General features: G+C 38.9%; 1 protein-coding gene across 2 annotated transcripts in view; it reads left to right on the top strand.

Moving 5' to 3' along the window:
- Positions 1-594: 594 nt before the first annotated feature.
- Positions 595-12,084, top strand: part of Psmc6 (proteasome 26S subunit, ATPase 6) — a 28,199-nt gene continuing 16,709 nt past the window's right edge. Inside the window, exons 1-7 of one of the 2 annotated variants that reach the window (XM_004835529.2) lie at positions 595-799; positions 1,731-1,810; positions 1,905-1,944; positions 2,147-2,199; positions 4,441-4,508; positions 5,098-5,212; positions 6,984-7,071. In XM_004835529.2, the coding sequence (XP_004835586.1) occupies positions 673-799; positions 1,731-1,810; positions 1,905-1,944; positions 2,147-2,199; positions 4,441-4,508; positions 5,098-5,212; positions 6,984-7,071 (571 nt within the window). In that variant the 5' untranslated portion in view covers positions 595-672. The remainder of the gene's footprint in view (positions 800-1,730; positions 1,811-1,904; positions 1,945-2,146; positions 2,200-4,440; positions 4,509-5,097; positions 5,213-6,983; positions 7,072-12,084) is intronic. The other variant, XM_087208102.1, reaches the window with a different exon arrangement.

The raw sequence follows: 12,084 nt of genomic DNA on the forward strand, positions 1-12,084 counted from the left end.
CGGTTCCGGTCTCACTGACCTCCTCTCCCTTCCTAGCAGTGAGCCAAGCTCCTGTCTCCTCAGTTCTTGTTCTTGCTCCTGCTCCTCTCTCTGCCCAGAGGGTCCTCTCCAGTGTGTTGCTTAGCTGGTGCCACCTCATCTCAGATACCTGTTCACCTGCCTCTAAAGCCCCATGTTTTACTTTCATCGTAGTGTTTATTGTGCCCTAAAGTTATTATTTTTAATTCTCCCCACCAGATATAAGCAGATCCCTATCTCATTCATTGACTGAAATTGCCTCCTTCCTCTGTACCTGCAGGTGTTAGACCAAGAGGCCATCTGTGTTACACTCATAAGCCGTCGGGCCTATTTTGAGGTATTACAACATTCCCTACTGCACTCCTTTCTCAAGTTTATTACCGAGCCTTTGGTTGTTCCAGGAAAGCAATGACTTAACACCTAGGCCTCTTGGTAACAGCGCCCTGCTTTACCCAGATGGCACAGCAGGGGGAGGTGTAAACGGAGGCCTCCTGCGGGGCATTCCGTCGCTCTAGGTGAAATGAGACATAGAGTTGGGAGCAGCCGAGTAAAGAGGCGGGGCCAACCGGAAGGAGGTGGAGCAGAGCGTGAGCCCGCCCCCTCACGCTGGCACTCTCCTGCCTCGCCCCGCCCTTTCCCCCCGCCCCGGCGGCCATGGCCATTCCCGGCATCCCCTATGAGCGACGGCTTCTCATCATGGCGGACCCCAGAGATAAGGCGCTTCAGGACTACCGCAAGAAGCTGTTGGAGCACAAGGAGATCGACGGCCGTCTGAAGGAGTGTGAGTACACCTTTCTGTCCACGTAATCCGGTCGTTGCACTCGCTTCTGCCTCTGACAAAACGGAGGGCTCCGGCTGAGCCCGGCAACCGAGCCGTGGGGATGGGAAGGCCTCGGTCCGGAGACAAGTCGCTTTGTCATCCGGCCCTGAGCTCGGGGGCTGCGCCCCCCCGGGAGTGGAGATAGTCCAGGCCGGTGCCGGTGACAGAGAGAACATCCACGGTTCCGACGTAAAAGTGGGAAAGGACCACAGGACTAGTGGGGAAGAGGTGGGCTAGGCGTATTTCCCAGGTTGGAGAGTGAAGACGCCGTGGGTCCCGATGCCGGGTGCACGGAGGACGCTGTCAAGGAAGCTCCGGCGGGAGATGAGACCCCAGTGGCCGGCTTGCTGCTGGAGTTGAAAGCCGGACGTGCAGCTTGAGAGAGAAGGGGTCCAGTGGTCACAGTAACCCCTGTCGTCTTTCCTAGTGTTTTATGCTGTGCTGTATCAGGCATCCGAGTTTTCTTTAAACACCGAGCGCTTAGGTTTTTATTTCTAGCGCCTTCATTGAAAAGCCTGAGTGGTTTAATTAAATGAAGGAAGACCATAGCCATACGATCCCGTGGAGACGCGCATTTTTTGACTTTAGAGTAGAGAACTAGGGAGTAATCTAGGTGGCTAGGTGAGAGAATGAAGGTTTTGTCATTTGGATTTGTAGTTGCAAATCCTGTGTCGGGATGTCAGTATCTTTTAAGAATGTAACTTGAAACCTGCTTGAATAAATGAGTGTTACCGGTCAAAAAAAAAAAAAAGCTTTTTAAAAAATGTCACCTTTTGATTTTGTAGATATGAAATTTGCGTATAGTAGACTTAAGTAAGTCAAGTGAGGCCTGGTGACCTAACTGCACTAAGATCATTGTTTAACTTAAAATGTTCAAATTATATTATTTCAGTAAGGGAACAATTAAAAGAACTTACCAAGCAGTATGAAAAGTCTGAAAATGATCTGAAGGCCCTACAAAGTGTTGGGCAGGTAGGTATTGGAGTTTGGGGTGTAGAGGGTGATGGCAGTTTGCTTTATTTTTTAGCCATTAGCAAAACATAATGTTGTTTTTTCTCTCCTATAGATTGTGGGTGAAGTGCTTAAACAATTAACTGAAGAAAAATGTAAGTATATTAAAATTAGTAAAGAAAAATAACCAGCCCCCCTAGTTTTTAAAGTGCTTGTCATTTTAGTGCCAGTAAGGTAGGGAGATGGTATTTTTGCATAGACTAAGTTTTAACTCGTCTTCTTGGGGGACAGAAATAAAACTAATCCCTCCATTGATATGTATTCTATTTTTCAACTTACTCTTTTGTTTTCTTCTAGTCATTGTTAAAGCTACAAATGGACCAAGATATGTTGTGGGTTGTCGTCGACAGGTAATGCTTGACATTTGTATAGTGCTTTATAATTGTTAAGTGCTTTTATATCGGCTATATATCTGATTTTTGAGGTAAGCAGGTCAAGCATTATGCCTATAACTTTCAACAATGATTTGTTCATGCATGACTAATTATTAGCAAAACCAGAATTCAAATTATGGGCTTTGACTCTTTATTTCCTATTTTCTGCTGTATCACATTGCCCCAGTCAGATATGCGAATTTAGAAATCAAAGAATTTTAGAACTGAAAATAGATCATTCTATTTTAATGTCTTTTCTGAAGAGGACTTAGAATGTATTCGACACTATCAGTTATCCACATTTTACATTTAAGCATTCAGATATATTAAGGGCTCTACTATGGCCTAAGTTAATTTTGTGTGAGGTCATTTAGATTAGAACAGGCCAATTGAAAGAATTCAAAATTTTATATTATAGTTATTTTAAAAATGCCAGCAAATACTTTAGAGCAGTGATGGCAAACTTCTAAGGGCTTTCAATAATAACACACAGCTGGCTCGGCACCTGTACCACAGGTTTGACACCACTGGCTTAGAATGATTCATAGCATCTGAAATCAATTTAGGTACTATTCTGTCCTTTAGGAAATGTCCTGAGATAGAACATTCTTATAAATTCATTGAAGAACTTTCTTTGAATATTTGTTATATCAGATTCAGGTTTTAAAAGACTGATACAGTGTGGCTGTAGAATAGAATTTAACCAAGGGACTAAATCTAATCTTAGGAGTTTGCCCAGCATAGATGTAGGTGACATTCTCTAAGCGAAATATTAGATTCCTAATATGAAAGGGATGACTATATGAGGGCAAGTGAATATTTGGAAACTGGAAATACTAGAAATGTTAAAGTGTATATTTCATGAAGATATAAATGTTAAAATGGCTTCACATTGATCGTTTTATTTTATTTTATTTTTTGATATCAGGGATCGAACTTGGGTCCTTGCGCTTGCACAGCAGGCAGCAGAACCACTGAGCTAAATCCCCAGCCCTTTACTTTTTTAAATGCCTCAGTTATAGGCAATTTTTTAAAGCTTAATCCATTATATTAAAGCTAGTGTTTTACATATCTTCATTTTAATTAGTATAAACCCTAAATTTTCAACTTTTTGTAAAATCCTGTGAAAAGTGGTCAATAACATTCTGAAAATGTATTGGCAAACATTTTTCTAAACTATCAAAAAGTAAGTATTTTTGAAGAGTAATGTCTTGAAATACAAGGTGAATCTATTAGAGTCTATCCAATTCTAACCGTGTGAATTACTGTGCCTAATTAGATACACCAATAAATTGTTTAGTTTGTTTCAGCCTAATATATGATGTACTTAACCATAAGATCTGGCATATAGCAAAAGCAGGAGTGATCGTTGTTGGGTTAGGGGGCTTAGGGTTCTTTGTTGCTTTTGTATTTTTCATTCTTCAGCATGTTAATAAAAATCCCTTAAGAGGAAACAAAGTGTATTTCCCTCTTATCACTTACGATTAGATTGTGTAACATACATTGTTTTTCCCAAAAGCTATACCTTTCAAAATCTAAAGGGCACATCTTTAAAAGGACTCCCTTTTCTTTCCCCAGAATGTTCACTAAGGGATTTTGTATAAATGCTTTGGACAGTGCCTAAATACAAATAATGAGCAAAATTATACTGAGTACTGAGCCTTTTTTTTTTTTTTTTTTTTTTGAGACAGGGTGCAAATTGGCTTTGAACTTGCTATGAAGCCCAGGGTGTCTTCGAACTTGGGATCCGCCTGCCTCAGCCTTCCTATTAATAGAATTACAGGCCTGTGCCACAAAGCTAGGCAGTAGTGAGCCTTTGAAAGTAAAATTCCGAAGTATGTTCAGGTTTTTGTTTTTTTTTTTTTTGTACCAGGGATCGAACTCAGGACCTCACGCTTGCCAGGCAGGCACTGTGCCGCTTAGCTACATCCCCGGCCTGGTTCAGTCTTCAAAAAGAAAGTTATTACTACCTCAAACTTTGTATATCAATGATTTTACACTGAGATTGTATAAAGGGCATTCTTTTAAGGGGTAGATGGAAATAGCTTTAGATGATTACTTTTATAAGCCCTTCTGGTGGCATGGAGCTTATAATCTGATATTTGTGTTTGTTCATAATGGTTAAAAAAAAGAGTTTTGGCTTCTAAATATTAAGCTATTGTTAGAGTGTCTTTTATATGTCTATGTAATAGCTTTTTTTTTTTCTTCCAAAATTAGCTTGACAAAAGTAAGCTAAAGCCAGGAACAAGAGTTGCTTTGGATATGACTACACTCACTATCATGAGGTAGGTTTCTTATTCTATTTAGTTTACTTTTTATTTTCACAGAGGAAAGATTGGATGTGAAGTATATGCTTCTTAAAATCACTGAATATTTTATACTTCTAACCTTTCACTAATTTTTTCTAATTCATTACCACAAATTTATTCGATATTTTTATTTTCTCATAAGCTAATAGTTTTTGGGGTTTTTTTTTGGTACCGGGGATTGAACTTGGGTCCTTGCGCTTGCGCAGCAGGCGCCGAAACCACTGAGCCAAATCCCCGGGCCCAGCTAATAGTTTTTTTGTTTGTTGTTTTGAGACAGAGTCTTGCTTTGTAGTTCAGGCTTCATTCAACTCAATGTGTAGCTTGGGCTGCCCTTGAACTCAGTGATCCTCCTGCCTCAGCCTCTGGAGAGCTGGGATCACAGGCATGCGCCACCACAGCCGGCCTCCTTTCATTAATTTTTTTTTTTTTTCGGCACTGAGGATCAAACCTTTCATTACTTTTTAATTCAACATCTTTATAAGATCACATGGGGGTTTCTTGAGTAGGTATTTATACTGTATCTATAAGATGAGAAGAAATTTGACTTTTGCAAATTTCATTCTAGATACTTGCCAAGAGAGGTGGATCCATTGGTTTACAACATGTCTCATGAGGACCCTGGGAATGTTTCTTATTCTGAGATTGGAGGACTATCAGAACAGATTCGGGAATTAAGAGAGGTTGGTATCATATGCTTTGATTGGTGACTTACTAGCAACAGTTCCTGGTTTTAAGATGCTTGAAGGGACTGGCAGGATGGAAAATTACTTTTTTCCAAATAGTAGTTACTAAGTACAGTATAGGCATATAATATTCATGCTGAGAGATTAAGAGCACTGAAGTTCTAGCTCTGAAAATTATTAGTGTTAGTTTGGTGATAATTTGATGTTGGAAAAAATCTGTTTTTGTGGCAAAGAAGGTGGGAGGAAGCTAAGAATAATTGCTATGATCTGATGTTGCCATCTGTAGTTTTAATTGTCTGTATTATACTGTACTTGGGGCAGAGCACATGTTAAGTGTTATGTAGTTTTTCTCAGAAACTCATTAATGTTACCTTGTCACTGTTATAATAGGTTGTGCCTTAAATATTTTCTTTTCTTTTTTTTTTTTTGGTGCTGGGAACTTAGAACCGTGTGCCTGCAAGGCAGGTGGAGGTACCACTGAACTAAATCCCCAGCCCAATATTTTATTGTTTTAAAGCTGTTTGCTGCCATTTAGGAAAAATGGCTTAAATCTTCTAAGCTTTTAGGTGAAGAATCAAACTAGGGTTACCTTGCATTATGACACAGATGGCTTCTTGATAATAGTCTGTAAAGCAAATTACATTGTCCTGTTGATTTTATCCTAATATAAGGTAGAAATATTTGGGAATTAGTGAGAATGGTTAGATTATAGGCTGAGTATGTAGCTCAGTGGTAGGATGCTTCCCCGACATGCATGCAGCCCTGGGTTTGATTACTAGTGCTGCTAAAAATAAAGTTAAAATAAAAAAACAGATTTATATGGCTCTTTGAGTAAAGAACTTCTGATGAAGTAGATTTGGGATAGGGCATAGGAATTATCATATAAACAAGCATTCCAGGTAGCATGAGACCAAAGTTTCCTTTGACCATACTCAAGGAAGCACTTACTTAGTGTAAATAAAATCCTGTTCTTACCTCCAGCTCAGTGGAAGGGCAGCCGAGTGAAGGTCAAGCGTTTCACAAAACTGAAAACTTGCCTTCCGCTATGACTCACTGCACCACTTCAGCACGGAGCAGAAAAAACCACACACCTAGACTTTTCAACTGCAGACCCGTCACTGATTTTTCACACCTTGCCCCACTCTAATCACACCTTATAGACACAGCTTTTCAATAGATGTTCTTTCAAGTTATTGATACTGTGAATAACATAAGTTGGATTGTCAAATCCTCAATTTTTCTGTTCTTCATTTCTCTTTCTATGAATCAGTCTTGGAAGGACACTGAGTAAAGCATGTTGCTCTTTTACAGCTGCTATGGCACGGTGCCAACCAATGAAACTTTTATATGCCGGTTGCTACTGGTTATTATAACTTCCCAAATCTATTCCCCGTTTTATGACTATTTGTGGTGTATTCCCATGTGAAAACTAGTGTAGATCATTTTTTCTTCACTGATTTTTTTGTACTATAACTTTTCATTGAGGTATAATTTATATTCAATCAATGCCTTGATTTTAAGTGTACATTTTAAATGTTTTGATACATTATACACCTGTTAATAATCTAGCATATGGTTTATTAAAATAACCGTTATTTAAAATTTTTAGATTTAAGAGTTCATAAATTTGCCTGAAGGGTTCTTACGTATCATGGAAGTCTACATGGCTTGTGACTTATGTGTATGCCTGTGCTAATATTAGACTGAAAATATTTGAAAATATATAAAATTTTTACTACCTTTAAGAAGCATGCAACTTCTTTTCTAGGTTATAGAATTACCTCTCACAAACCCAGAATTGTTCCAGCGTGTAGGAATAATACCTCCAAAAGGCTGTTTGTTATATGGACCACCAGGTTGGTATTGAATTATTTCTATCCCACCAATAAATGAAAGAATTTTAAGGAGTAAGATAGGAATTCGGTGTGGGCAGTTCCAACCTGCACTCCCTTCAGAGTGAGAGTGGGCTAAGACCTGTGTGGCCACTGTTTCCTCAGGTACCCTTAGTCCCTTTGGTCTCATTGCACACCTCATAAGGGGCCATGGATTCTGGCGCAGTAGTTCCAAAGTGCAATTCACAGATGTGAATGTCCCTGAGATACTTTCATGGGATCTGCAAGATCAGAATTACTTTCATGATACTAAGATATTATCTGGCCCTTCACCATGTTGACATCTGTGCTGATGGTGCAAAAGCAACATTGCTAAAGTCACTCGGGCGCTACAGCATGATTCACTTGTCAGTGCCATGTTCCTGAGGCCACATTCTTGCAGTATAAAAAATTGCCAGTTTCACTAAAATCTTTCTGTAAAGCAGTGAAAATTAATTTCATTAAACCTTCATTCTTAAATGTTTTATATTCTATGTGTTAAAATGGAAAAATTATATAATATAAAGTTGGGCTGGGTATTGAAAAGGATAATTGTCTTTTAGGAAAAGCACTTGTGTAGTAGTTGAGTTGCCACCTGAGTAAGCTGCTTTTCTTCGACTTCCATTTTTACTTGAAAAGACAGCTTATAGACTGGTCATTCAGACTGATTTGTTTACTGGCTATAAATTACGGGTTATTAACTACCTGGCACATTTTTTTCCAAAATGATTAGAGTGAGCTTGTCATGTTAAAGAAAATAGCTGAAGGGCTGAGGCGATAGCTCAGTGGTACAGGGCTTGCCAAGCCTGGATGAGGCCTTTGGTAAGCCTGGATGAGGCCTTTGGTTTGATCTCTAGCACTGAAGAAAGAAAAGGAAAGAAGGAAGGAAGGGGGAGAGGAGAAAACAGCTTATAGCATCTGTTGCTAGTGATAGGATTTGAGAATTCAAGTGAAAATTTGAATCTTGAAAAATTTGGTACTGTTGGGCTAGGGATTTATCTCAGCAGGCACCATGCCTGCCTCACAAGTGCAAGGCCCTGAGTTCGATCCCTGGTACTGGAAAAAAAACAATTTGGTACTGTAATTTTGACAGTTTTCTAATATGTTAAGACCCCCTACCCCCATTCCAGGGATTGAACTCAGGACCTAGCTTGCAAGGCAGGTATGGGTGTTACTGAGCTACATCCCCAGCCCTCTAATATGTTAATTCTTTTTTTTTTTTTGTATTGAATTCTTTTATTGGTACATTGTAGGTATACAACACAATTACATTTCTCATTGGGAATTGTACCTTTATATAATGCATCTTGGTTCTTATTTCTTCCCCATTCCTAGCCCTCCCTTCATGCCCTCCACCCTTCCCTATTTACAAAGACCTTATTTCCATTTTTTCCATTTCTCATCATTTTTTCCTTTCCCTTCTTTCCTTTCCCCTGCCCCTCCCACTACCCTTTGGACCTTTTCTTCCTATTTTACATTATCGATTATTCATTCTAATCATTGGTACATTTTAGGTATACAATATAATGACATTCATCATTGGAAATTTGCACCTTTACATAGTCTCTCTTGTTTCTTATTTTTCACCCTTGCCCAGCCCTCCCTTCAACCCCTCCAGTCCTGCCTATTTACAAAGATTTTGTTCCTATTTTTCCATTTTCTCATATTAATCCCATTCCCTTCTATCCTTTCCCCTAGCCCTCCCACTTCCTTTCCCTTTGCCCCTTTTCTTCCTATTTCACATGACCTATTATACATTTAGTCCTTATTTACACTTTCAGTTTCTCACACCAGAGAAACTATTCGGTATTTACACATGTGTCCTATGTATTTCACTTAAGAGTATTGCCTCAATGTGCATCCACTTAGCAATAAATGTCTCTAATTTCTCATTTTTTATGGCTGAGTAGTACTCCATTTTATAAAAAAAAACACACTTTATCCAGTCTCCAGTTGATGGGCATTTGGGCTGTTTCCAAGTTTTAGCTTTTACAAACTGTGCTGCTATGAACATGGGTGCACATATATCACTGTGGTATGATTCTTTTAATTCTTTGGGGAAGATCCCCAGCAGTGGAATACCAGGGTCAAATGGGACTTCCAGTCCAAGTTCTTTGAGGTATCTCTATACTGATTTCCACAGTGGTTGCACCAGTCTACACTCCCATCAGCAGTGGAGCAGGGTTCCTCTTTCCCCACAGCCCCGCCAGCATTTGTTATTGGTTGATTTCATGCTAGCAGCCATTCTTTCTGGAGTGAAGTGGAATCTCAGCGTTGTTTTCATTTGCATCTCTTGAATGACCAGTGATGTTGAGCATTTTTTCATGTATTTATTTGCTATTTCTACTTCTTTGTCTGAGAAATGTCTGTTCATTTCAGATGTCCATTTTTCGATTGGGTCTTTAAATTTGGGAGGTCTGATCTTTTTAAGTTCTTTATAGATTTGAGATAGGAGACCTTTGTCTGAGGAAGAGCAGGTGAAGATATTTTCCCACATTGTGGGTTGTCTCTTCACACTGCTGGTGGTTTCTCTTGCTGTGCAGAAGCTTTTTAATAAGAAGAGATCCCATTTGTGGATTGTTTGTGCTAGTTCATGGGCAACTGAGGTTTTGTTCATAAAATCTTTTCCGACACAGATGTCTTCAAGGGTTCTACCTAACCTCTGTTCCAATTGGTTCAGGTTTCTGTTTTAATATTTAGATTTTTAATCCATTTTGATTTTACTTTAGTGCATGGTGAGAGATACAGGTCTAGTTTTAATCTTTGGCAAGTTGAAGCCCAATTTTTCCAGCACCATTTATTAAAGAGGCTATCTTTCCTCTAGTGAGGGTGTTTGGCTCCTTTGTCGAAGATGAGATGGCTGAGTGTGTCTGGTGTTGTGTCTGCATCTTCTAATCTGTTCCACTGGTCCTCAAGTCTGTTTCTTTGCCAGTACCATGCTGTTTTTATCACAGTAGCTTTGTAGTAGAGTTGCAGGTTGGGGATTGTGATATCCCCTGCCATATCTCTGTTACCTAGAATTGCTTTTGCTATTCTGGGTCTCTTCTTGCTCCAAATGAATTTTTGGATTGTTTTCTCGAGGTCTATGAAGTATGCTGCTGGGATCTCAATTGGAATTGCATTAAATCTATATAGCAGTTTTGGAAGTATGGCCATTTTCACTATATTAATCCTTCCTACCCAGGAGCAGGGGATGTCTGTCCATTTTCTGATATCATCTTCAATCTCTCTTTTCAGAGTGCCATAGTTTTCAGAGAAGAGGTCTTTGATTTCTTTTGTTAGGATGATTCCTAGGTATTTCAGTTGTTTGGATGCTATTGTGAAAGGAATTATTTGCCCTATTTCTCTCTCAGTGAGTCTGTCATTGGTGTAGAGGAAAGCTATTGATTTTTATGTGTTGACCTTGTAACCAGCTACTTGACTGAATTTGGTTATTAAGTCTAGAAGACTTTTGGTGGAGTTCTTGGGGTCTTCTCTATAGAGTATCATGTCATCTGCAAATAATGACAATTTGACTTCTTCATTACCTATCTTTATTCCTTTTATTTCTTTCTCTTGTCTGATTGCCGTGGCTAATGTTTCCAGAACTATATTGAACAAGAGTGGTGATAGTGGACATCCTTGTCTTGTTCCTGATTTTAATGTGAAGGATTTCAGTTTTTGACCATTTAGTATGATATTGGCTGTTGGTTTTTCATAGATGGCTTCTATCAGTTTGAGGTAGAGACCATCTATTCCAATTTTTTGTAGGGTTTTTATCATAAATGGATGTTGGATTTTGTCAAATGGTTTTTCTGCGTCTATGGAGAGAATCATATGGTTTTTGTCCTTGGCTCTATTGATATAGTGTATTGCATTGATTGATTTGTGTATATTGAACCATCCCTGCATCCCTGGGTTGAATCGCACTTGATCAGGGTGTATGATCTTCTTGATGATCTTCTGCATTCTGTTTGCCATTATCTCATTAAGGATTTTTGCATCTATGTTCATTAGTGAGATTGACCTATAGTTCTCTTTTTCAGTTGGGTCTTTCTCTGCTTTGGGGATCAAGGTGATGTTTGCTTCCAGGAATGAATTTGGGAGTATTGCTTCCCTTTCAATTTCACTGAAGAGTTTAAACAGTAGTGGCAGCAGTTCCTCTCTAAATGTCTTGTAGAATTCAGCAGTGAAGCCATCAGGGCCTGGGCTTTTCTTAGTTGATAAATTTTAAATTACATTTTCAATTTCATTGGTTGATATTGGGTTGTTCAGAATTTTTAGGTCTTCTTCGTTCAACTTTGGTAATTCATATGTATCTAGGAATCTGTCCATTTCTTCTGTGTTGTCCATCTTATTGGCGTACAGGATCTGGAAGTAGGTATTGATGATCCTCTGGATTTCTGCTGGGTCTGTTGTAATTTCACCCTTTTCATTTCTAATTGCATGGATTTGGGCCTTTTCTTTCCTTTATCTGATAAGGTTGGCTATGGGTTTGTCAATTTTGTTGATTCTTTTGAAGAACCAACTCTTGGCTTCACTGATTTTTTGTATCATTCTCTTAGTCTCCATTGCATTGATTTCTCCTCTGATCTTTATAATTTCCTCCCTTGTATGAGCTTTGGGTTTGTCCTGCTCTTCTTTTTTGAGAAGCTTGAGGTTCAGCATCAGGTTGTTTAACTGGGCTCATTCTGTTTTCCTAATATGCGTATTCACTGCTATGAATTTCCCTTGTAAGACTGCTTTCATTGGGTCCCATAGATTCTGATATATTATATTGTCATTGTCATTTAATTGAAGGAAATGTCTGATTTCTTCTAATTTCCTCTATGACCCATTGGTTATTCAGAAGTGTGTTGTTCAATTTCCACGTGTTTATGAAATTTTTCAAATTTCTTTTGCTATGGATCTCCAATTTCATCGCACTATAGTCTGATAATATACAGGGGATAACTTCAATTCCTTTGCACTTACTTAAACATGTTCTATGTGTGAGTATGTGGTCTGTTTTTGAGAATG

The sequence above is a fragment of the Heterocephalus glaber genome, unplaced genomic scaffold (assembly GCF_053883595.1).
Source record: "Heterocephalus glaber isolate CG9 unplaced genomic scaffold, H.glaber_assembly_v1.0 deba00000901, whole genome shotgun sequence".
NCBI classification, from domain to species: domain Eukaryota; kingdom Metazoa; phylum Chordata; class Mammalia; order Rodentia; family Bathyergidae; genus Heterocephalus; species Heterocephalus glaber.